Below are 26,256 nucleotides of genomic sequence, written 5' to 3' on the forward strand. Positions count from 1 at the left end.
ATAGTTATCATACATTTTCCCACCAATTCAATTCAATTCAATTATGGAATTTTTACGAATACACATCTCTTTGGATCATTCATTCATTCTCTAATTCTGCAGGGGTCTCATACATTCAATTGTGAGACAGGTTTATTTGTATCAAAACAAAAGATCATAAATGACATTGGTATTCCTCTAAATTTCAACTATGTTTTTTTTTTTTTCATTTGCATAACTTTTTTTAAACATTTAACCTTATCAAAAAAATTCTCTGGTCAGTTTCAAAAGTTATGAGTGATTGGAAGGACCAATGTATTAAAAATCTAGTATTTTTTTTTTCATTTATCATGTTATCAATTTCAATTATAGTGAGTTAGTGACAAACAAGACTTAACTCTGGAATTTGGTCAAAAAAGAATTGTATATATATTTGTATAATGGAACGTAAGATTAATTTAAACTAAGATAAATATTTAAAATATATAAATAAAATAATTTAAAATTTAAAAATGGAGCAATGATTTAGTAAATTAGATAAAATCATTAATTATAATTATTCAAATTAACAATTATAAAATTTAAACCATTGTTATTATAAATTATTTAAGGAGATAAATCAAAGATTAATTTTAAATCGGAGGATATAATTATTTATAATGTTCCCTTATTATTTTCAAAGGATATTAATCAAAGCTTGAAATGTATTGGGAAATCTTATTGTTTATGAAAGATTTTTTTTTAAATAATCAATTAACGTGTTATTAGTTACTATATTTTCCTGCACAGTTCAATTTTAACAAAGTTCTTCATACCCACAAAGCTTTTTCTAGAGTACGTTTTAGAGAGATTAAAAATTTTGCTGAAAAATCATGAGAACATGTCTAAAAAATATATAATTAATATTCTATATAGAAATTTTTTTGAGAATTTATCCTAATATATAAGATATTTATTCATAACAATTTTTTTTATTCTTAGATTTTATTGCTTAATACAAAATTTTACACACTATTTTATATTTTTTTTCCAAATATTTTTTTATCACTATATTAATTTAAAAACTAAATCATGTATACCCTTGCATGGGACGAGTATCAAACTAGCTATTTTGATAATTGGACAATTGGTAGGGTAATCACAACCAATCATTTTGTTTGAGATGGCTGATATACTTCCGTTGTACAAAAGATTATTGATAAATATCAATATCATTTTGTTATTTCCTTTTCATAAGGATGCGTCGTTGCAGGTAGATAGATACATAAATCATAAATCGACCGATGGATGGACAAATATCAATACTTAAATCCTCATATATAGAAGTCTATTGTTTAACTTAGCATTTTTTTACTCCTTTCAAATTTTAAAATATTTTTTAGTCTCTCATATAATTAAAAACTATCATAAATGATATTTTTAAAGATAAAAAAAATAAGCCAAAGGGAAGTAAAAAAAGCAACTCGTAAATTTGAGAGATTTAAAAAATTAAATTTTATTTAGAGAGACAAAAAATGTTAAATTTAAAATATAGTGAGAGAAAACAGTCATATTTAAATCATATAAATATATATTAGTGAGAGATTATTATCCATGCTAAATTTATTTACTTTTATATATAATAGTTATTTTAAAAATATTATAGCCTATCATTGAACACATAGGTCAAAATTGGTGTGAAATTCCACCAACTTTAAAGTCTTAAGTTTGAATCTTAAAAATGAGATTACATTAAATATTCAAGAAAAAAAAATCATCGAATCTTATCTAATTCAAACAAATTATTCATTCAAACAAACTAACAATTAATATTGTCGATAGAAAAAAAAGCACAATCTCACAATCTCGAGTGCCTTAGCATAAATGATTAAGATTGAGAGTGCCTTAATCATCAAACAACTGGCCCAGCCTAGTGGTACAAAATTATGTCCCATAAGAAATTACACACTTTATTTTGCAATGAGTTTGTTTATTTCTCATTTTTCTATCATAAATAAAGAAACACACCACACATACATTGGAATGATCAAACTTAGGCCTTGAAGATATCGAGGCAAGTTTCTTTGGAAAGTCCCCTGTTCCAAAAATTCTGGTAGTATTCATTGTACGTAAAGTTGTTGTACTGAGGCGGATGGTGATGATGATGTATGAGTTGTGGAGCGGGTCCTATGATTGCGTCATTTGAGGGAAAATAGAATGTTGGAATGGAAATCCTGTCCTTGTTGCAATTCACCACTGCTCGATGCAGTACACTCTTATACTTGTCATTGCTTATCACCTGAATTTGATCACCCACGTTCACTACGAAGGTGTTGGGGATGGGATTCACAGCCACCCACTTGCCATCTTTGAGAACCTGTAATCCCGGTACCTCATCTTGGAGGAGTATGGTTATCACCGTCGGATCAGTATGCCCTGGCAACCCATATGTCAGCTCTGGCTCTGGACACGCTGGATAGTAGTTCATTGCCAAGTGCTGTTGTTCCTGCCCCTTCTTCCCACCAACTACCCTGTTGATGTAATCCGTCTCCAAACCTAAGCTTTCAGAAATTGCCTCCACCAATTTCAATGATACTCCTCTCATCTTCCTGCAGTATTCTGCAACATCTTCTCTGCTCACCATATATATACATACCAAAATTAATTATATATGGCCTACCCTTTAATTTTATATATGCCTATTACCTTCTCTTACCTTAAAGATGGAGGGTTGGAGGGCCATTCCTTTATGTAATCCTCTATAGGGTGACAGTGAAGTCTCAAGAAGTCCCTCCAGTTGGAAACCTTCTCACTATTCACGTTGAAACTAGTGGACAGCCTGCTTGCCTTGAATGGATCAGTGGAGTAACTCTTCAATTTCTCACTCTCTGGTAAACCGAAAAACTCCCTTGTCACCTTCATTATCTTTTCAATCACACCCTCTGGAACTCCATGATTTGTCACCTTCATTCATTTCAAATTTTACACAAACGTAAGGTTAATCACCAATTCTTTCTCTGTGTGTCAATTGAATGGCACTAGCTAGTTGCATCTGTGAAGATGCATGCATGTGTGAGCTAGGACAAGCCACGTATCATATCTATCTTAAAACATAAAAGAGTGTATTTAAGGAAAAGTAAGTTTTTTCTTTATGCTTTGTTTTGTTCTCTATTTTTCCAATCATGCTAAGAGAGAATTTTACTCTTTTTTTTTTTTTTCATAAACAACCTAAAAATATATTTTTTTCAATCATGTTAATAGATTATTTTACTTTTTATTCTTCACAGTATAATCAATCGTGCAGATCAAGGCACGAATGAATAAAAAGTCTAACTAACTTGGAAAATTCTTAAACGTACCAATTTTTCGGATATTTAAGTGGAAGAAGGAGAGATAAAGTAATAGATGTAATAAATAATATAATAGAAATTAAAGAGTGAGATAAAAATAAGGTCAAAATAGTTCATAAGCTAAAATAAATTTTAGTTCTTTATTTATATTTTTTGTCTTAATTAATTAGTACTTAAATTCTATGTTTTAATCACGATTTTATCAAATTAAATGTGGATGGGAGCTCTTTAGGTAATCATGGTGCGTTGGGCTTCGGTGGAGTGCTACGTGATTCTATTGGTAAGTGGATTATTGGTTTTTCAGACCATTGGGGATTTACTTCTAATCTTCATGCTGAGGTCTTGGCAATCTTCCATGGTCTTCAAATTGCTTAGAGTAGAGGTCTCAAGAAAATTATCGTCTGATGCATTGATGGCTTTGGATCTTGTTTTTAATGATAAACTAAGGTTTCATCCTTATCAGTCTGTCATTAACAAAATTCGTCAGTTCAATCACTTTGATTGGGAGGTGGTCTTTAAGCACACCTATAAGGAAGGCAATAAAGTTGCTGATTGGCTTGCTAAAAATGGAGCTTCAACCAATCAGCATTTAATTTGCTCCTTTAATTTGGTCATCCTGCCCTCATCCTCTTAGTCTTGTTTGTTTGAGTGATGCTATGGGTATAGTTAAGTTTAGATAGTTTTGTGTTTTGTGTTTTGTGTTTTTTTTTTGGTTGCTTTCTCATGTATAAAAAAAAAATCTTTTGTTAGTTTATCACACCAGACAAATTGTGAAATATGTCATGACATATATGATAGTAATCAAAATTGATATTATTTTAAGAGACAAAAATAAAAAATTTAAAACTTAAACGATCAGAGTGGGATAAATAATATAACAAGAGATTGAAAATTTTATTTAAGCCTAAGGTTAAATGTGTGAATATAATAATTGATGAAGTTTACATACCTGAAAAAATCCATAATTTTGGCAAGCTTGGTCAATCTGTTGGATGATGTGGGAGCGATTGGGGCCATGAAGGTCTTGGAGATCGATGAGAGGAATGCAAACATCTGAGGATTGGACGACGCCTTGAAGATTTGGACGGTCACCGAGTGGCCTGATGAAATTAGAGGGAACCTGCTTCATAGTGGAAGCCATGTCTGATACCAGCACTAACTTTTCGGCCATTTGTTCCCTATGTAGCTAGCTAAGTATACATGTAGCCTTCATTTATAGGAATGGAGTAACTTGAAAAAATTTAAAATTTCTATATTGCTAATAACAGGTATTCAAACTCTCTCTCTCTTTTGATATGTTTTTATATATAGTTTGGGATAGAGAATTTTAATTTATCAGAGAATTTTAATGTATGTACTATAAAACTTATTATTTGGATATTTCTTTATGAAATTTAAATTTTTAAAATTTTAAAATAGAATTTTAAAACTAAAAATGTGGGATCTTCCAAAATGTGAATGATTCTCTTCTTCAAAAAATATTACTTGAGCTCGTGAAGCATGAATTAGGTGTGAGCGTAGAGGGACACGTATAACTGCACCCCCCAATTAGGGGAGCACCCATCACTACCCATCACGCAGCGGAGGTGCTCGTTGGCACGGAGGACCTGGGTCATGCCTTATATCGTTAACTGAATGCTTAAGTTGGGTGTGGTGGTGTACACTAATGTGTGTCCTGCGACTTTTCATGCCGAATCACTATTATTCTCTTTAGAGACACATCAGTCATATTTTGTGTTCTCTTTGTATTCATTTTTTCACCCTCACATTTTCCTTATATTGTTGACTGAATGCTTAAGTTGAGTGTAGTGGTGTACACTAGTATGTGTCCTCCCACTTGACTTTTCATGTCATATTCTTTTTGGAGGCACATAAGTCATATTTTCTGTTCTCTTTGTATTTATTTTCTCACCTTCATATTTTTTAATTTTTTTATCCAAACATAAAATTTTAAAAATAAAACAATTTCAATTAAAGTATTTAAAATTTTTAAAATTTAAAATTTCTCGTAATTTTAAATTCCATTGTCCAAACACAAAACTTTAGGGAAAAAAAACAACCGTTCATTGGTTGGCAAATACAGCTAATACAATTCCCTACTGTGGGAATTAGTTTCATTCTTCGTAATGATGACGACAGAGGTGCCTATGTCAGACGTGAAACCTCATATTAGTTCCATTCTTGGCAATGACCGTCCAATAATATTAAAAATTATATTTATTAAATGTAATAGATAGTAAAATTATTAAGAATAAAAATTAAAAAATAAACTATTATTAATATATATTTCTATTTTATTTTTTAAAATATATTTTTTAATTCATTAATTAAACTATTATTAATAAAAATATATATTTCTATTTCTATTTTAAGATATTGTAATCAATAAAAAAAAGTATCCCTAAATGATGGGTGTTGGGTGGCGTACAGACAGGGATTCAATGATTTTTCCTACTTTTCTTTTTCTTTTTCAATTATTGAACTACCATGGATCTAATCTTATGTGTTGCAAAACAGAGAAATTCTATTTCATATTCTGAATTTTAATTTGTTTAACGGCGAGAGCATTTTATGATCTGGATTGAGAAAATGAATCTGATTACTCAAGAATGATTTAATGGATCAAACTTGTATTTGAAAAGGAAGAACTTGTGGTGTTAAAACATAAAGAAGATTGAACTTGCATAGAAGGTGACTGAAAATTTTGTGCAGAAGTAGTGAGAATGACGTAAAAAGGTAAAAAACCAAAGGGGAGAGAGGAGAAAGAATTAATGGGAGAAATAAATGACAGAATAGAGAAAAATGAGTTTTCATTTTTTTTTTAAAAAAACTTAAATGATAAATTACTATTCTATCCTTAAAATGAATTCAGCAAAACAATATAAGTAATTAGTTTTTTTTTTTCCAAATATTTTTGTATCGAAATAATTGAAACTGCCCCATCTAAGCAGAACCTTGGGCCCGACCGTTTCATTCATTTGCTGGCAATCCCACGACGGAAATTTCACCACAATATACGCTTACATTTGTATTGATAAATGATAAAAGCAGATTCTACCCAAGCACAAACAATTAACAGTTAGAAAGTAAGGGAAAGAGGGTGTAAAAGTGAAAAGTGAAGTGTGTTTAGGAGAAGCCTATTCTGTGGCACTTTCTCTTCTCTTCTGCTTATTCTTCTTAATGTTTGTTTGTTTGGGCCTCAGGCCCTCCTTCTAACAAAAAATAAAAGAAATCAACATAATGCCATTCTCCTAACCAAAACATTTACTCACAGTAATTTATATGTATATATATTTTTAAATAAATTTTAATAATAATTTTATGGATATTAATTAAATAATTATTAAAAATTAATATATTATCAAAAATATAAAATTATTCAATATTATTTTTATAACAAAAAACATATTAAATAAAATGTATCTCGCTACCAAAAAAAGATGTATCTAAATAATTTTTTTTATCAATATCTTTAAAATCCATGTAAATATTTTATTATTATTTAAGTATAATTTTTCCCATCTTATTATTATTATTATAAGATAATAATGCAATAAATACGAGTTTGATCTGGATTAGGTTAAAAAATTGAAAATTAGATGAGTTTGGATCGGTTCTTGGATTTTATTTTTGAAAATCCAATCAAATTTGATCCACCCGATTATTTATTATTTTTTTTATATTTATTCTAACCTTTAGAGTTTAGGCTTTTTAGCCCAATCCAATTTAATTATATTATTTTATTCCAAGGATATTGATTAATTATTACTATAGTTATAATATAAAATATAGTTTAATTTTTAACTTGAAATATAACATGTTTTGTATTGGACTAGCTAGTAGTTAAAAAATAGTTTTTAAGTTAAATGTATTTAATTGCATAATATTAAAATCACTTTTCTAATTATATTTTAAAAAAATTACTTTAAAGAAAAATCATTTTTTATTTTTATTTTAAATCCAATTCAAGCCGCTTATAATGGAGTTAGTTAAAATCATATTAGAGACTTAAGTTAGGAAAATTTTCATTAATCCAAATCAATTAAAATTAATCAAAATTACTTTTGACCACAAATTCGATCCAAAATGACCCATGCCCACCCCTAAATTGCTTAGATTATTATCATCCAGAAATGGGCAACAGGACAAGACCTAACACACTCTGCTCACCTCCTTCCTTTAGATGCCACATGGCAACTCCTGTACCACAAAAATACAAAACCAGTTTTGTTCCAGAAAGAAAATATTAAAAACAAATTATTACATCCACTATGTTCATTTCTTGCAAAAAGGTTTCCATATTTGTGCTTTAAGCCTTAAAGTTGTGGCCAACTAAAATAGCAATATACTTGTCAACCCAGAAACAATAAAATATACTATTAGGAAGTGTAGTTATCACGTGTAACTTAATTATTATAATTTAACTTCATTAAAATACTTTTATTTAATAAAAAAGTGTGATATTATTAAAAATACTTATTTTTTAATAATCACTTAAAAACTATATATTTAATATTTAGTAGAGAAAACCCTTGGTTTTTATAAGCGTTCAATGAAAACCTTGTATATTAATCAATTAACATGCTTCATGATACCGTAAAGGTATAGTATCTAAAAAAAAGTACTTGTATCTTGATAATATAAAATTCTGAAGAGAAAAAAACCACCAGGAAGAATCGAAGGGATGTCACAGGGAGTCATGGAACGCACAACAAGTAACGAACCATAAAGAGAGCGCCACGTAGCAGTCTCTGAAAAGCGAGGTGCCACGTTGGCGAGGCAACTTGAGGGGCCCACATGTGACAGCTGGCGTTGGAGTTTGTGGATGAGATTTCACTTTAAGGGGGAAAAGGCCCCAAAAAACAATATTAAAGAGTGCAAGGATTTGCTTGCGTTAGCTCCACCAGCCACTGAATTGATGCCACTTGTCCCAATCCCTTGCAGTTTTACACTTCCACACTTAGCAGCCTCAAATTAAAACGTCGCCTTCCTTTTCACCAAAATAAATAAATAAAAATGCCAGCAAATTCTAGTGGCTGATATTGCTTCTGCTTCCTTTGTTGTAGTTGAAGTCGCTCCCCTCATTCTTCTTTCGTTGCTACTTCTACTGTTTCTTCCTCCGATCCCTCATTGCCGCAAATGACTCCTCCTGCGAGTGTTAGGTGAATTCCCTCGCTTCACATGCATGATCGCACCTTCAACTCTCTTCTTCTTCTTCTTCTCCATGGCTTTTTTTCAAGGTACTTTTCGCTTCCTTTTTCAAAATTATTCAGTTTCCCCTCTTTTTGGTTACCGAGAAAATTTAATCGCCGGAAACTGCCAAACGACTGAATAACTTTCCGGATTTGTATATATCAGGTACTTTGAGTTAACCTCTGCTTGCTCTGTGTGATTAAGTATTCTCGGCAACCCAATAGGAGAACGGAAATTGGAGTATAGTGGCAGAGATAGTAATTTTGAAGTGTTGTTGTGATATATACACTAATTGTAGTTGTTTCCGCGTTTGAAAGGTTTTGGCGCCGTGGAGTTCGTTTTGGTGAGGATTCTGATTAAAGAGTTTTCTTTTATTCTTTCGGAGAAGCGTCTCTGTCTCTCTGTTGCGGTGGATTCTTAAAATTTGCTAAATCTTTTTTTTTCTTTCTAATCTCTATTAGTATCATCCTGCGTGTGGCTTGTGATTGGAATGCTTAGAGTTATATTTTTTGTTACCAAACAGAGACGGATCTCTACCTTTCTATTTCTTTTGCAGTAGCATCACCGTATCATCAGCTTCAGCTTGCTTTCACCAAAACGGCTTTACTATTTGGTGTGTTCCATGTCACAAAAAACGAAAGGAGATATTCCTTTTACCCACTCCTCGTCAGGGAAGATCTGAAGCAGCGCTAGCAGCACACGTCCTCTAATGGACGCCGACTCCTCTGGAGAAGAAGTGGTTATTAAAGTAAGTACTTTATTGTAGTGGATTAATGGCAAACTTCGATACCCCAAAGGGAATTATTATTATCTTCTGAGTGGTTACTTGGCAATTGCAGACAAGAAAACCATATACTATCACAAAGCAAAGAGAACGATGGACAGAGGAGGAACATAACAGATTTCTAGAAGCCTTGAAGCTATACGGGCGAGCATGGCAGCGCATAGAAGGCAATATTTTGCTCACCATTAATACTTTATATATACTTCATATCTTCAGATGCATAAATGCATTTTAGATTGCCCAATAATCATGATATCTAGCATACTCGAATATCTTAATAGGAAATGATAGAAACTGCTCTCTCTATTGGATTAAATCTGTATATAGGAATAGGACTACTGTTTTTTCTCACGCCCCCTGACCCTTTTTGGGGGGTTTTACTTTTGTTGTGCAGAGCATATAGGAACAAAGACTGCTGTACAAATCAGGAGTCATGCTCAGAAATTCTTTACAAAGGTAAATCCGTACCTTCTCACCTTGGATTATACATTGAAAGTTTTGGTCCTATAATTCAAATTTATGCTTCATCTTGATTTGCTGCTGATTTATTAATCAATTTGGTATTTTGTTTGATTCATAAAATTTCCATTCAATGGCAGAAAATAGTTCTGTATCTGAACTGGTGGATTTCAAACTATATCGGGGTTTGGTTTCTAAAATAAAAAACAAAAACAAATACAAAACACTTACCTATTCCTCGCCTGATGTGTATATATATCACTATATATTATGGCTTATGCCTTACCTAGGAGTTTCCTTTGAATATCCTAATGAGTGTCCCTTGGAGGAGACATGAACTGTCTGATCACATGTATAGAGAAAGAGTAGTGTCAGATAATGTTTACCAACCAGCTTCTTTCATTCATCACCATCATATGCTGAAAGCTTCCCATTAGAAATCATTTAGGTTTCACGTGGTTGGCTCCTGCAGTACCTGTTACTTTCTGGACTGGCAAATCAAGGATATACTTTCCTTGAGAAAGAAATATACTCTTGTCCCATGCCATGTCAATATCTAAGAAATGCTTCCAAGTACCCAGATCTTTAGAATGGAATTGTATCTATAGAAAAGAAGTTTCGTGGCATGATTTTCCATTAGGGCATGACTACTAGAGTTTCATGTAGAATTGATTAGGAACCTTCTATGGTTTTCAAGAATTTAGGTTTCTTATGTCCCGTTTGGGGTGATTTTTCGTTTTTAATTTTGAAATATTTGAAAATCAAACCCAGTTTTCGTTATAAAATTTTAATTTGAACTGATTTTAAAAACTATTGCAAAATAGAAAAGTAACTTCATAATCAATTTCAAAATGATTGCCAAATTTCTTTCATTTATCTTCAACATCAAAATTTTGTAATTTTAAAAAAGGTCAATCTAATGGACCGATGACTAGTGACCCGCGATCAGAGACTGCATCGGGCAATCAGAGATAAGCGACCACGACTGACGAATGGCGACCGTGACCATTACCGGTGAACGACAATATCGCGGCCATTATTGGCGACCAGTGATCGGCGACCACAACTGCGACCATTACCGGCGAACGGCGATCGCGACCGTTACCGGCGACCACGACCGACGATCGGAGACCGTTACCGGCAAAGTGAGAGAGAATAGCTTGAGAGAGACCAACAATAAAAATACACATATCTATTTTTGTTGTTATTAAAATGGGATAAAAACTGTTTTGAAAAATAGCAAAAAATCAACTCAATCTCATTTTCACTAAACATGTTTTCGTTTAAAACAGAAAATTAGAAACTAATAACCACCCCGATCCCGTAGGAGGCTTAAGTAAAATGGTTTGAGTATTGATTTAGAGTTCACACCTTTTTGGGTGTGCAGGCGATTCAGTTATGTCCGGTCATAGACTAAATACTAGTAAACTGTTTGGAGATTTGGGCTTTCTATAATAATTGAATGCTGATAATAAAAGAGTTTACAGGCTGTTCGCCAGCTGCAACAGTATCAATATGAACAAAATGCAATTTATTATTGTTTACCATGAGATCTCTCGTAACATTCTCCTTTAGTCTCCCTAAGTTCTTCTTTAGTCTCTCTCTTCTCCTTTTTACACGACTATAAACAATGCCATTTTCTCTCCTCAGTCTTCCCTGGAGCTTTCAGTGGCTTTCTGTGTATCCAAACCACATTAACTGTTTTTTTTTTTTTTTATCTTTTTCTTAATTGGTGCTATACCAATATATTCTCGTGTATAATTATTTTGTATCCTGTCCTTTTTTATGTGGCCATATATTCATCTTAACATTCTCTATTATCATAGAGTATAGCCAGAGTATAATAATACAATAAAGCTTATATGTAATGAGGAAATAGTTAACAAGACTTGAACCACTGATAAGAGTGAGGCTCTTATTCATTTTTTACGGCCTTTACTATTACCTTGACTAATGCTAGAATTATAGTACATGCCCTTACTAATGATAAAATGAGCTGAAACTTTTTAGCTTAGGTGAAGAGAATGTGAAGGATATAACATCAGACTTAGGCATTCAAGTGATTTACCTCTTCTGTTGCATCTATGGTTTCTGTATAAAGTTCAAGTAAATAACTATTTGGGATTCAGTTTTCGTGCTGAACCCTTTTATTGTCTATATTGAAGAGACAAGGGGTTCAATGCTTTGGTGGAGTACACAAATGCAATGAAGACATATGAAAACAAATTGATTTTAAAGAAGATAAAAGTGTTAAAAAATAAGGGGAACTAGTTTGGCCAAGTGGTCACAATGACTGTTTGGTGAAGTCAATTCTCTCCTCTCTTTTTTTTCAACTGGACTACTATTTGTGTCATATCTCATAAAATAGAATCACATCAAAATAATGAAAAGAAAAATTGTGATGCGTAAAATTTAGGCAAATGCTAATTAATACTTTTTTTAAAGAAGATTTTTATTAGTTTAATTAAAAAAAGAAAGATTTTTATTGAAATGTGCAAAATTGTATTATTTATTATTATTTTTAGTTCTCCTATGATTTTTTCTTTTAGTTCCTGAACCAATAATATTCTAAAGATAATGGTTAACCACACCCAATAATTTGTATTACACATATAAAAGCTTTAAAAAAATTGATAAATAATTAGTCACAGTTTACATGCACTTACCATCAATCTGGAGTAATAACAACATAGTTATGAAGTAAAAAAATTAAAGATGACGGTTAAATATTTTTTTAAAAATCATATACCACCTCAGTCTTATACATATAAATAACTATCTAATTCATCGATTATCACTAAAATTAGTTAATTTTAATTAATAATATCATAATTATATATGTAAGGATATTATATATGTAAGGATAACACTTCATAGAATGATCTTCCCCACGTAGCTCTGCATAGCAACGAGCTATCATGGTACATTAATTTTTTTTTTAAATCAATATCATAAATTTAAATATTATTCACAATTACTCATAGAACCAAATGGTTTAATTGTAGTTATATTTAATGGTACTACACGTAAGTCAATAAATAATTTTTTCAACAAATGAGTATGATTTAGGTGCCGTTTGGAAGAGCTTGTCAACAATTTATTTGTATTCTCTTATGTTATATGTACTTACGAAAGTATTTGGGAGAGCTTATAAAAATATCTGTCTATAAGATGTTTTGCATATTTTTATAAGCTCTCAAATATAGCTTAGGTACACGTATTTTTTAATATTTTTTTCTTCCTTCAAATTAAATATTTTATTTTATTCGTTTCTTAACTAAAATTAATATGAATATTAATTCTTACACAAACCAAATTATAATTGTTTGTTGCTAATAATTTTTTTTGTGAGTGTTTCCTTCTTTTCTCTAAATATAATTTAATTAAATAAATTTATATTTTTATATGTTGCTAGTAATTCATTTTATACATCGTTAGTAATTTTCTTATGTTTCCTTCTACAATGTTGTGTACTGGTGAAGTTTTTTATAATGGTATACTATTCTAATATACATATTTATACATGAGAGTGGTGATTTTTTTAAAATTTATATAATGATTTTATGATATATATATATATATAATTCTTTTAATTTTAGCACCTTAATTTATATTTTAATTATTTTTTTCAAATTTATGATACTTAAATATTTATTTTAAAAATTAAAAGTAGGAAAATTGTGATTGGTGATATTTATTTTTAATATTTTTGTGATACATACACACATATAATGTGATTATATTAATTATTTAGTTGGCTTATAATTTTGTAATATATTTTGAAATTGATTTATTTATTAATTTTTAAAAAGAGACAATATCCTTTAAGTGCTTATTATGTAGATATGCATTCAAACATTTTATAATTGTGTAAGCGCTTATTGACATGTATATCCAAACAGAAATAACCCATTGAATTTTTTTATCAAAAAAACCCATTAAATTTAAGCACTCATAACATAAGTTCTTATATAATAAGAAATTATTGAAAATGATCTTAGTTAAGTTATTTTTTTCAAGCAGGCCCATTTCTCTGTTATTAATAGCTCAATGAATATATTCATTTCTATGAGAAATGAGTAAATGCATCATAGATAGATTTTATAATAATTTAAGGGTATAAAAAGAAGTTATTAATTAATAAATTCAAAAATAAATTTATTTTTATATTTAGGATAAAAAATTGCTCTCATTTGTTTCTTATACAAAGAATCAACAGAGTAACAAATTAGATAAAACTTTGGAAAATGTGAACTAGGAAGGTTAAGGGGAAAGGAAGAATGGAACATAGGAATAAAATAGTGATGTAAAGTGTGAAGGAAGAAAGGTCAAATCAGAGGTAACTTTTTGTGAAATGCTTAAGAAAAATCCTATAATGTTTTGAAAAAAAATCCAATTCCCAGAGATGTAGCTAGCAGTCTAGCACGATCTTTCCACAGGAAGAATCAAACCATCACTTAAAGCCAGTGTGTTTTCTTTGAAGATTGTACTTTATTAAAAACCATGTAGATAGTTCATTATACTTTATTATTGAATGCACTGAAATGTTACTGGCACTGATGGAGGTATTACAATTCTCTAATTAGTATTTTGACAATTCCACAAAAAAAAAAAAAATAATGATGCTCAAATGCTCCGATTAATGTTTTTTAAATAGTTTTTGTGAAACTTCCACCTGCTGAGAATACTACAATCCTTACTTTCAGTTGGAGAAAGAGGCCTTTGTAAAAGGTGTTCCAATAGGACAAGCTCTTGATATAGACATCCCCCCTCCACGGCCAAAAAGAAAACCAAGCAATCCTTATCCCCGGAAGACCAATGTTGGTGCCCCAACATTACATAGCGAAGCAAAGCATGGAAAGTCTCTCATTTCAATTGCATCTTCACATGGTAAACAAGCACTGGACTTGGAGAAAGAACCACTTCCAGAGGTTATATTTTTTTTTTATATATATTTTACTCGTCATTCAAATTTTCTGCTTTTTTCCCTTTCATTGAAATCATTCCGCCTGTTCCTTTAGAAGCATAATGTCGACCTAAGGCCAACGACTGTAAAAGAAAATAAGGACGGAAGCTGCTTAAACGTATTTACCATTATCCAAGAGGCACCCTGTTCATCTGTATCTTCCGCCAACAAGAATTCAACATCAATATCAGTGCCACTGAGAAATTCATGTGCCCTAAGGGAGTTTATACCTTCGGTAAAAGAGGTAATAACTCGAGATGAAACCAACGAATCTTTTGTTACTGATGAGCTTGAAAATCAGAAGTTGGAGATAGATGATGGCAAGCACACACAAAAGACTAATGACACTTGTGAAGTCTCTAAGTTGGAGAATTCTGGTGCTTCAGAATTGGTTCAAACTGAGAAAACAGATGGTCGTAATTGTGCATTAACAATAGATGGGGTGCCAGGCAATCAGAATTACCCAAGACATGTCCCTGTGCACGTTGTTGATGGGAACCTTGGAACTAGTACTCAAAATCTATCCCCAGATATGGTGTTTCAAGACTCCATATTTCAGCCGAAGGGAGGGGTTAATAGGCAACCTAACCTTGTCACCAATTCTGCTACATCACACATAAGTGAATGTCAAAACAACGCCGCACGGTCCTCTATTCATCAATCATTTCCTCCTAGTCCTCCTTTCGCACAGGATGATTATCATTCATTTCTTCACATGTCCTCCACATTTTCAAGTCTTATTGTCTCTACCTTGCTGCAAAACCCTGCAGCCCATGCTGCAGCGAGTTTTGCTGCTACATTTTGGCCATATGCAAATGCAGAAACTTCTGCAGATTCTCCCGTGTGCACTCCAGATTTTCCATCAAGACAAATTGGCTCGCCTCCAAGTGTGACAGCTATTGCAGCTGCTACAGTAGCTGCTGCAACTGCATGGTGGGCTGCCCATGGACTGCTTCCTTTATGTGGTCCACTCCATACAGCTTTTGCCTGTCCTCCTGCATCAGCAACTACAGTTCCATCAATGATTATTGATGAATCACCACAAAAAACAGAACGAGGAGAGATTAAACCACAAAATCCTCCTCTGCAAGATCAGATACCGGATCCAGAACACTCGGAAGCTCAACATTCAGCTCCTAAGTCACCAGCTGTTTCTTCATCCAAATCTGAGGATAGGGGAGATGCCAATTTAGATACTTCACCAAAGGCTACTAATCATGAGATGAACCAAGCAATTTCTGAGAACCCCGATTCCAACAAAATGAAGGGCAGAAAACCTGTAGACCGTTCCTCATGTGGTTCCAACACAACCTCTAGCAGTGAAGAGACTGAGTTACTAGAGAAGGATGAGAAAGAAAAGGAAGAGCCCAAAACACCTGATGCGAACGTTTTAGATACCGAGCTTAGTAATCGTCGAAGTAGAAGCATTAGCAACCTTACTGATTCTTGGAAGGAGGTCTCTGAAGAGGTATGATTGCATATCTTATGATGAAATGTTAATGTAATGTACGGATGTATTGCTTCTTTCCTCATGCCACTGTTATTTTCAGGGGCGGCTTGCCTTTCAGGCTCTATTCTCCAGAGAGGTGTTGCCACAAAGCTTTTCACCTACTCATCATTTGATAAATAAAGATAATCAGATAGATAGCATCAAGGATAACGAGCTAAACACAGACTACAAAGATGAAGACCTTGAAAGCAAGAAATGCAGTTCTATTTGTGATGGGGTGCAGAAAAATCTGCTATTTGTCAAAGATAACAATGAGGAGGAGGGACTGCTAACCATAGGTCTTGGACCAGGAAAGCTAAAGACTCGTCGAACAGGGTTTAAACCTTACAAAAGATGTTCGGTAGAGGCCAATGAAAACAGGATCGGAACAGCCTGCATCCAAGGTGAAGAAAAAGGTCCCAAGAGATTACGCTTGAATGGGGAGGCTTCAACTTGATGCCTGATATTCCCATGCAACCACACAAAGAAAATCTCTAGTTTTGCATATATTTCTAAGTTTCCTTGTTCATTGTCTGTATTGCTTATTTTCTAATTCTGCAGCTCACGAAACTTGTCGTGTAGGTCTGTGTACCATATTAAATTACTACATACACACTTTTTACTTTCTTGGCCTGATGTTACTGCAGTTAAAAACTCCTCTAAAATAGACTTAGACAAGAAACATTAAGTACCGTTTGAGCATTTGATCATTTAAGTAATTTATGATGCTTCATTCAGTCACTTCCCACGTTTTAATTTTAGTTGTGTGGCATCTGTGAACTATTTCCTCTATAACAAAATCTGCCCAGGTTGAACAGAAACTTCTCGGACAGAATGTGCTTGTATGTTGGCTGTGGTGATCAACATACATATTGGTTTTGAAGAAGGAAGCTTTCTTTCTTTTTTGCAACTGCTTTCTTGAAAGTTACTTTGCACTACACGTATGATTCTCAAATTTTGGACTTATTTTTACTTTATGATTAATTATATTGTTTTCCCTTTTTCTTGGTATCAACTGAACTACTTTTAATGTCAAATATGAGGGATAAATCTTGCAATAGTAGCAGAAATTTAGTGTTTTTTTGTAACCAGTTAGACATTGTAAATGATTTGGGGTATCGCAATAGTGAAATTATGACTATTTTCATTATAGCATTGTATAGATTACAAACTTGTAGAAATAAAGCCAGCAGTTTAAACTAGCTGAAAGGAACTGGATAACGCCACTCAGTATCCGCAGTTAAGGATGCAAGACTTGTATAAACAACCTTTCATGCGAAAGCTCTGAGGATCTGCACAAAGCCGCAAACAAATATAACCTGTTCGAAGGACGGAGTGAGGAAATTCCATGAACTTTATATACTTAAGGCAGCAAACGCACGGCTGCTAATGCCACAAGTTCATTGCTTTTTGAATTTTCTAATATTCCATGACCATAGCAGGATGGATCCCTTGCGAGATTTGAAACTCCAATTTCCATATTAGTCCTCTTTAAAGACCTGATAGAAACTCAGAAAAAGGTTTTTACATCGCCGTCCATTATAGAAAGGTAGTACCTAGAATCTTCTAAATTAAAGAAATTGAATGTTAAAAAAGTAAGCCAAGTGAAACTCCTAGTTTAGTTTGTGAAGGATGCTATATGAAGTTTGGTGCCATTTGATTATCGTTGTGTTCGAGAGAGGTGTGGGTGTGTTCATCTACAAAACTTTCTTTTATTAAAAAAAAATAAAATTGACAGGCTAAGAATTTTTCTTTTTTCTTCTCTTATCCTCCCTCTTCAACACCCCACAACTACGCCACCTTCACTGCGACGCCTGGTTATGTTTCTTAACTGTGAAGTCCGATACTCCCAAATGACCAACGTATTGGGATACTGATACTGTCTTGATACGTATTCAAGAAGTACAAATTTTTTATATAAAAGATAACAGATACAATACTTACTGGGACATGACTCCAATACGACTTCAGTCATCTTCTGAATTTTTTAATTTTAATATTTTTAGATTGAAATTTTAAAATTAAAAAAATGCTAAAATAGGGGGAAAACTCTACTTCCCTCATAAATCTGCATACTTGTATACACATATTTTTTTAATAATTCTTTAGTAATGTATCGAAGATGTATCATATTCTTAATTTTTTTTTAAATGTGGTATTATTGTATCCATGTCGTATTATACCCGTATAGTGTCCCGTATCTAGGTTTCATAGTTCGTTAATATTAATAATCCATTCCTTGCATGAAACAATAAAATTAATATTAATCTAACGAAAGAAGAATGAACTTGAAATCATTCTAAGCGAATTGGAATCCTAGGTTATCCATTGGATTCAATTAGTTGTGAGCTGAAATTCAACCTTGCCTCATGATCGGTGAGTCTTTGTGGTCCAACGTCTCCATACAAACTTTCGTATCTTTTTCTATTTTTTATTAATGAGTCTAATATTTTTAATATAACTTATAAAATTATCATTAATAAAACACTTAAATAACATTTTGCTCCCTATCAAATAGAGAGTTTTTTCTTTTAATCTTTTAAAGTTTTTTTTATGTTTATTTTAATTCCGTCTACTAATAACGTTAAATAATAATGTGATATTGATATTGACGTCAATATTTTTTAATTTTAGTTGAAGTTGATGAGAGATTTAAAACATAATTTATAAATAAAAAATAACATATGATTGTTTAAGTTAATTGACCATCAACATTATTATTAATATTAATTTTGTTTAAAAAGAATTGTTAGTATTAGTTAACACTTCTTGACAGGAAGATTAAAATATACAATTTCAAATCTTCAAAGGATTAATTTTTTAAAAGGATTAAAATAAAAAATATCTTATTTTATTGAGAACAAAAGAATATTTAAACTTTATAAAAATAAATATTATATATATATATATAATAATTTGTGATTAAATAATAGTTATTCTTTATTTATAACTTTGTTGAGGTAAATATATTGTCATAGAATGGAGCATTTTCAACTTACACATCCGAAAGAAAGAAACCACTTGCTTCTCACCTAACTCATAAAGGTAAACCTTAATCACTACTCTTTTGGCTCTACATACAAGAATTGTGCTAGTCACAGGGGAGGAAAAAACAAAAGAAATAATTATATGATGAGAATTAGAGGTACGAACATAATTACATGGTTGCAATTAGATGTGCTAATATTTATTGTGTGTAGCCAAATTAGAATGCAGTTAAGTACAATGGCTGAACTGGTTGACAACACTTTTTGTGTTCTTTTGTTGGAGTTACGTAGTACTAACTTGGCCAATAAAATGGTATGGAACAGTTTGTGAATTCCCGTTTTCAATCAACATACTCAGACATCGCAAATGGAGGGATGAACGAGGAGGACTTGATGGTGTGGCGTAAAGAGACGAAAAACCAAGAGTCAGCCATGGATGGGTTGGGTGTAGGGAGAGCAAGAGGGAGACTGCTTTTAAAATTTTAAGTATACAAGCAAATTTTGTCACTTCACTTTTAGGTATACAAGCAAATTAATTAGCTTTCTCTTTCTCTTTTTCTAAGCTACTTATCCATTGTTCATTCTTCACAGATCTCACATTCCCTAATCCTTAAACTATTTTATTATATATATGTAGTACGCACAAGGAAGTTGCTATGGACTATGCTAAAATATATATCTATGTATAAATAGTGGGTAGTGTATTTAAAATGAAGTATCGGTTGAAATCTGGATTCTCATGCTACGTAATTAAGCATTGTGGAATTCAACAAGCTTGAAATGCTCACAAACTTGGCCACGCTCGCTCAGCACACGCCCCCATATACGAAATGTACCCCATTCCTCAGACCAATCGTCTCCTCCTTCTCCAATTTCTATGCCTTCTTCACACTACCCACTATCACCTCCCTGATTTCGCCACGTTACTCTTGAGCTCTTGTACCTTCTCATCACTACTTTCCATTCCCTTTTGGGCTATTTATTACTACTACACTGTCTTCCCTCCCTCTTCTTCCTCACAAAACCAACATATATTGTACACTACAATGTCACCTATTGTCCTCCTCACTTTTCTTGTGCTTCTTCTGTGCTTCCCATTTTCTTGTTACTCTTGCAATGAAACATGCGGGGACCTCCATGTTCCCTTTCCATTCTATGTCAACACTTCATGTGAGTCAATTTCCAGTGCCTTCCATCTCTCGTGCTCAAATTCCTCTGCCCTTTTACTCAGAATTGGGTCAGTGAGCTACACAGTGTTGGAATTCTTCCCAGATGGTGTGCTGGTTGACTTTCCAGGCTCATCATCCTGTAGACTGTACAATGACTTGAACTCTTTTGGCAGAAACTTTGCAGGGAATAATAAGGACATGTTTGGAGTGTCGGTTGACAATGTTATTGGGCTCTATGACTGTGAGGATTCTTCTCTGTGCAAAGCAGATTGTGAAACCATTGACATGCCTGGCTGTGATGGAAAGGGTGGAGGCTCCCTTGCCTGCTGCTATCCACTCTCTGACCATACCATATGGCATGCTGGAGATGGCTTTTCGGTGTTTTCTCAGTTTGGATGCAGAGGGGTTTCTAGTTGGGCTGTTCTGCGAGGCTCAACTTGGGGAAAACGTGGTGTCAAGTTGGAATGGGCACTTCCCAGGAACTCCTCCTCTACTCATGTTTGTGCTACGAATGCTAACATGGCCAATGCTACGGCGGTTGAAGGAGGCGTCAGATGTGTCTGCCAGAATGGATATGTTGGTGATGGTTTTGCTAATGGAACTGGATGTTTGCAGGGTCAGTACTTTTCATCATAATAATCAAGATTAAATAAGAGTATTTCTTTTGTTAACATCATATATTTACAGTTGTGTTGTTTCTATTTTTTAAAAGGAAATGTGATGCATGTGAGTAATACTCTCTGATATAATTCTTTAAAAATTTCGACTTTCTGCTTCTCATTTTTGTACTTTAATATCTACATTGGCCTTTTTTGCTCATAGAAAACGCCAGCAGCAGGTTGTAGAACTAGAAATAATAGTATAGCTCTTATAGTTTCTCACATGTCTATTAAGATAATATTAATGAGCATATAAATGGATTTCTGGGCTCTGGGCTTATAAAACTTTATGACTTATTAACGTTCTCCATTCACGTTTGACCATTTTCTTCTGGTTGTTGTGTTCCTGGCAGCCTGCATAAAGGATGGAAAGGAAGCATATGGAAGTGACTGCTATATCAAAAGACATGATCAAAGGAAATTTGTTATGATTGCCGGTAAGTAGTAGAGCATTGTAAAATTCAAGTAATTTTATTAATTTTCCTGAACTCTTTTGAGGGTGCCAAATCACAAATTACAACGTCATCAACCTAAAGGATTCATGACTACCAGATTTATTTTCAATTCTTCACCATTTTCCTTCATCTATATAATATGGTAGTCATGTTCAGTTATACTTAACATTTATTGTGTCAATCTAATGGCATCCTTAACTCAAAATGCAGGAATCATTGGCCCAGTTCTCATTGTTGCCTCCCTGGTTGCACTATTTTATCTTCTTAAAAGGCCAACAAAACCAGGGATGTTTGACACAGAGCAGGCTTACTATCAAAACATTACAATCCCCAAAGCTTGTAAAACTCGGTTATTCAGCCTCCATGAGCTAGAAGAAGCCACTAAGGGTTTTGAAGAGGGTCAGAAACTAATGCATGACAATAATGGGACAATTTTCGCTGGAGTTTTAGGGGATGGATCTCACATAGCTGTCCACAAGTTAAAGTGTGAGAAGAATGACTTAATCCAAGTCCTGTCACAAATCGAGGTTCTATCTTCTGTTGTGCATAGAAACATGGCCCGAATTCTTGGATGCTGTATTGAATCTGGCAACACTCTAGTAGTTTATGAGTATACTTCCAATGGTACTCTGGAGGAACATTTACATCAAAGCAAAGGACAACAACTTCGTTTAGATTGGTATAGTAGATTGACTATTGCTGCACAAACAGCTAGTGTTCTAGCATTCTTACACTACGAGAAAAATCCTCCCATACTTCACCATAACCTTAAATCTGCCTGCATCTTCCTAGATGATGATTATTCTGTCAAGATTGCAGGATTTGGCCTGATCAACTCCAATTTTTACTATGGTTCTAACTTACAAAAGAACTGTGAAGGATTTGGCATCTGCAAAAATGATGTTTATGACATGGGTGTGTTGCTTCTTGAGATTATCTCAGGCTCAAATCAGTTGGATTCACCAACGTTGGCCTTACAGCATATAAGGGCTGGAAAATTTGAGGAAATTATGGACCCATTTCTTTGCTATGATGAACAGCCACATTATCGGCAAGAGCAAATGCAAATAATTGCAGATCTTGCTACAAGGTGCCTGTTATTTGGTGTAGATGGAAGGCTAGGAATGATTGATGTTGTGAGGGAGTTAGTACACATGACTAAAGAAAGTCTTGATGGAGGAATTATGAAAGGACCTGCACTGGAGGAGACATTCTCAAATTCAAGCCTTCTTCAGATGATATCAATGTCTCCTGATTCTATGAATGTCCCTTGAATTTTATGTCCCAGTCAGTTTAGTTTGTTGTCAGTCCTTTCAAAAGAAGATAAACAACCACAATTGTATTTGCATGTGTGTACTATAACTCCCCTGCCACTGTACATTGGGCAATGAATCCAATATTCTGGTTCTGACATACTTCACTAAGGTAGTACAAAGCAAGTGTATTTGGTAGCTGCTACTTAATAAATTTAATCAACTGCTATTGTTAATGTGTGGGAATCATTTTCAGTTTTATTGGTATATATATAGATGAAAATTTTCGCGACAAATAACTGCATTGTGAATGTTTAATTTATTGTATATACAAGATGGGCACTGCAGCTCTGATTCATTGGATGATTAAATTGTTTATTTAAATAATTTTAGTTTAAAATGTTACTTAAAAAGAAAAGCAGCAGAGCGGCTCTGACAACCTAATGTTACCTGGGTTTAAGTAATTCTATGTCTCATTTCTTACAAAATTGATTTTTCCTATAAGAAACCCAAAGCGTAACATGCAAATATAGCTCCAATTTCATACATGGGTGGTTTGGAATGTTATAAATTAATATTGGTATAATGATAGTTATGAGGATCAAACTTATGTCCTCGTGTATCTATCTCAATTTCTCGTTATGAGACCGACTCTAATAAATTTCCTTTGCCTGCTTTTAAAATATTTAGTCATGTTTTTATAAAAAAATTGCATGTTTTATAATTTTTTTGTTTATCATTATTTTTTAAATACAAAAGGAGAGTCTTAACTTGGAACGAAAAAAAGGGGAAAGTGTGTCTTTGATCAACCTGGAAGAATAAAGAGAAGATTATACTTGGGCTAGAGCATTTCATCAATCATTGAATTCCAACCAATTCTTATTTTAATTATTATTTTTCTTTCAATACCATTGCCAACTCAAATCCCTCTTTTATTTATTATTTTTTGTTTTAATTTAATAAAAAAAAGGTGGAACTTTACTAGTACGTGTGAATTTGACCATTGTTCTAGAAGTTAATTAACCAAAGAATATATCATTTTTACAATGTGTAACCAAAACTAAAGAGGATACCAAATTAGAAAAAAGACTATACCAGGAAAAAAGTCAAGAAGTGCCAATAAAAACCTCAGGCTTTAATTTGCTTAACTTGCCTTTCGGGGAGTCTAGAGGTTAATACCAAAAAGAAAAACAGATAACGAACTTTGAAATTTGCACAAAACATGTGGAGTGGTAAGCTAACATGTCTCCCGAAAAGACCCGAGGATTAAGCTCTAAGGAATTCACTCTCTCTCTCTCTCTCTTCTTCCCTTAAACTCTCTCTCTATATATATAAAAATACAAAAACTGTAGCACTTACTTGGATCTCTCTTCTCAACCCTTTACTCTTTCTTTCATTAATATTATTTACTCTCGGTCAAGGTACGTACGAGTTTTGTTTGTTTCAACGCTTATTATAATCTGCATTGCTTCGTAGCATATTTGGTACTGTTTCATGCATCAAGTTTGGCATCATTTTTTCATCCCATATTTGCTTTTTTCTATTTCTATACCATATCTTTAAAGATGAGTGAGAATGGTGAAGAGGCAGGAGAAAATCGTCCAGTTCCCCGTTTGAACGAAAGAATTCTTTCATCTTTGTCAAAAAGATCAGTAGCTGCCCATCCTTGGCATGATCTTGAAATTGGTACTGTTGTCAATATTATTGTTTATTTGTTCATATAGTATAATTAAGATTTAAATAATATTTCAAAATTACTTAATTTTCATTTGCAGGACCTGAGGCTCCTCAAATTTTCAATTGTGTAAGTTCTCTTCTTCTGCTTTGGAAGAATACTTGTTACCTCATTATGTCATTTATCACTCTTAATGCGTTAAAGATGAAGCTATATATTATTTTCAACATTTATTATAACAGAGAGTCTGTGCGCAATAATACTGTACTAGGTGTTACTGAATCTTTTTCTAATAACTCATACAGCAATTGCATGATCACACCACACCTCTAATTCCATTCTTGAGTTGCAATTAATTTTCTTGTAAAGGGGAGTTTCTGCTTGTTCAATGGTTGTAGGTTGTGGAGATCACTAAAGGAAGCAAGGTCAAATATGAACTTGACAAGAAGACAGGATTGATAAAGGTACAAAACCAATTGCCTGGTTATTGGAATTGAAGTCTCTACTTACTGCCAAATGATTTGTTTCCTATACCCATCTATCTTTATGCTTACGATTTTTGAATAATTCATAGGTTGATCGGGTTTTGTATTCATCAGTTGTTTATCCTCATAACTATGGTTTTATCCCTCGCACACTGTGTGAAGACAATGATCCAATTGATGTTTTGGTTCTCATGCAGGTAAATCCAGTGTACAATATTTTATTTTAATTATTGAATAGGCGATAACTATTTATTTAAGAATTTTTTTCTGCATTGTTTTGATAGGAGCCTGTTCTTCCTGGATGTTTTCTGCGAGCCCGGGCCATTGGACTTATGCCCATGATTGACGGGGTATTGAATTCATTGATTTCTTAGTCAATAAAACCAACCAATCATTCCCACATTAACAAATAAAATTAATGTGGTATTGACATTTGAAACAATACAGGGAGAGAAAGATGATAAAATCATTGCAGTGTGCTGATGACCCAGAATATAAACACTTTACAGACTATAGAGAACTTGCACCTCATCGCATCTCTGAGATCCGACGCTTCTTTGAAGACTGTATCCTTCGTCTTAGTTTTATATATTAAATTTACTAGTTCATTAGCGCTGTTTCTTGACATAATTCATTCTAAGACAAAAAGAATGAGCACAAGGAGGTAGCAGTTAATGATTTTCTACCTGCAAGCGTTGCTCTTGATGCCATCCAGTACTCAATGTAAGTAAACTCACTTTTAAGAGCTACGTACATGTCTTCAAGTTAATACTAATACCTTACCTTACCTCTCATTTGGATTTGGTGCAGGGATCTCTACGCAGAGTATATTCTGCACACCCTGAGGCGATAGACAAAATGCTATTCTACCATCTCCTTCAGAATAATTAAGCCAAAACTACAATATTACTTTAATTTAATCAACCGTATCTATACTTCATCGTTTTTGTATTTAGTCAAATAATATACCACCTGTTTGGTTTTATTAACCGTTCTTAATGTAATAATGCTTAATGTTTCATGTATACTCATCGAAGTTGAAGTGTTTTAACTATATCTAATTACCAGTTTCCAAGCCATGATTTGCCAACGTGTTTTCATCGATGTTATTGTTCTCTCGTACTCTTACCTTCATCCTAGACTCTTATGTCAACAACGTCTAAAATTCCCAAGTGCAAAGACCCTTGCACCGACTACGTGAAGTATGCTAATAAATATTTATTTTATAATTTCAAATTTAAGTTAATTTTTTAATCAGTTACTGTTTTAAGATAAAATATTAATAATTAGTTTTTCGTAAAACTAAAAAGCTTCCCACTATCTTTCGTGTTTCATATATCTTTATAGGAAGGTTTGGCACGTTAGGGAGTTTTT

General features: G+C 32.9%; 3 protein-coding genes and 1 pseudogene across 6 annotated transcripts; 3 read left to right on the plus strand and 1 right to left on the minus strand.

Moving 5' to 3' along the window:
• Positions 1 to 1,742: 1,742 nt before the first annotated feature.
• Positions 1,743 to 4,561, minus strand: LOC114407843 (protein DMR6-LIKE OXYGENASE 1-like). Its single transcript, XM_028371108.1, has 3 exons — positions 4,258 to 4,561; positions 2,675 to 2,922; positions 1,743 to 2,591 (listed from the first exon to the last, which is right to left on the minus strand). Exons 1-3 carry the CDS (start codon positions 4,477 to 4,479, stop codon positions 2,012 to 2,014), a joined length of 1,050 nt encoding a protein of 349 aa, XP_028226909.1. The 5' UTR covers positions 4,480 to 4,561; the 3' UTR covers positions 1,743 to 2,011.
• A 3,773-nt stretch (positions 4,562 to 8,334) lies between these two features.
• On the plus strand, positions 8,335 to 16,936 carry LOC114407845 (protein LHY-like). 4 transcript variants are annotated; one of them, XM_028371112.1, is made up of 8 exons: positions 8,335 to 8,548; positions 8,667 to 8,844; positions 9,025 to 9,249; positions 9,341 to 9,452; positions 9,680 to 9,741; positions 14,451 to 14,675; positions 14,766 to 16,178; positions 16,261 to 16,936. In XM_028371112.1, exons 3-8 carry the CDS (start codon positions 9,211 to 9,213, stop codon positions 16,654 to 16,656), a joined length of 2,247 nt encoding a protein of 748 aa, XP_028226913.1. In that variant the 5' UTR covers positions 8,335 to 8,548; positions 8,667 to 8,844; positions 9,025 to 9,210; the 3' UTR covers positions 16,657 to 16,936. The 4 variants fall into 4 exon arrangements, with proteins under 4 accessions (XP_028226913.1, XP_028226911.1, XP_028226912.1 ...); XM_028371110.1 differs by having other exon boundaries at positions 9,058 to 9,249; XM_028371111.1 differs by having other exon boundaries at positions 8,819 to 8,844.
• A 3,004-nt stretch (positions 16,937 to 19,940) lies between these two features.
• Positions 19,941 to 22,958, plus strand: LOC114407846 (probably inactive receptor-like protein kinase At2g46850). Its single transcript, XM_028371114.1, has 3 exons — positions 19,941 to 20,971; positions 21,368 to 21,451; positions 21,680 to 22,958. Exons 1-3 carry the CDS (start codon positions 20,017 to 20,019, stop codon positions 22,741 to 22,743), a joined length of 2,103 nt encoding a protein of 700 aa, XP_028226915.1. The 5' UTR covers positions 19,941 to 20,016; the 3' UTR covers positions 22,744 to 22,958.
• A 984-nt stretch (positions 22,959 to 23,942) lies between these two features.
• LOC114405581 lies at positions 23,943 to 25,980 on the plus strand (annotated as a pseudogene).
• Positions 25,981 to 26,256: the final 276 nt, after the last annotated feature.

The sequence above is a fragment of the Glycine soja genome, chromosome 3, assembly GCF_004193775.1.
Source record: "Glycine soja cultivar W05 chromosome 3, ASM419377v2, whole genome shotgun sequence".
Taxonomy (NCBI): domain Eukaryota; kingdom Viridiplantae; phylum Streptophyta; class Magnoliopsida; order Fabales; family Fabaceae; genus Glycine; species Glycine soja.

Bases quoted from the DNA above. Each gene is read 5' to 3' on its own strand.
- LOC114407846 (XM_028371114.1), top strand. From the start codon at position 20,017: ATGTACCCCATTCCTCAGACCAATCGTCTCCTCCTTCTCCAATTTCTA. The intron at 20,972-21,367 runs GTCAGTACTTTT...TGTTCCTGGCAG, and splicing joins TGGAACTGGATGTTTGCAGG to CCTGCATAAAGGATGGAAAG. The intron at 21,452-21,679 runs GTAAGTAGTAGA...CTCAAAATGCAG, and splicing joins GAAATTTGTTATGATTGCCG to GAATCATTGGCCCAGTTCTC.
- LOC114407845 (XM_028371112.1), top strand. From the start codon at position 9,211: ATGGACGCCGACTCCTCTGGAGAAGAAGTGGTTATTAAA. The intron at 9,742-14,450 runs GTAAATCCGTAC...CCTTACTTTCAG, and splicing joins CTCAGAAATTCTTTACAAAG to TTGGAGAAAGAGGCCTTTGT. The intron at 14,676-14,765 runs GTTATATTTTTT...CTGTTCCTTTAG, and splicing joins AGAAAGAACCACTTCCAGAG to AAGCATAATGTCGACCTAAG.
- LOC114407843 (XM_028371108.1), bottom strand. From the start codon at position 4,479: ATGGCCGAAAAGTTAGTGCTGGTATCAGACATGGCTTCCACTATGAAG. The intron at 2,923-4,257 runs GTATGTAAACTT...AAATGAATGAAG, and splicing joins AAAATTATGGATTTTTTCAG to GTGACAAATCATGGAGTTCC. The intron at 2,592-2,674 runs GTAAGAGAAGGT...TATGGTGAGCAG, and splicing joins TCCAACCCTCCATCTTTAAG to AGAAGATGTTGCAGAATACT.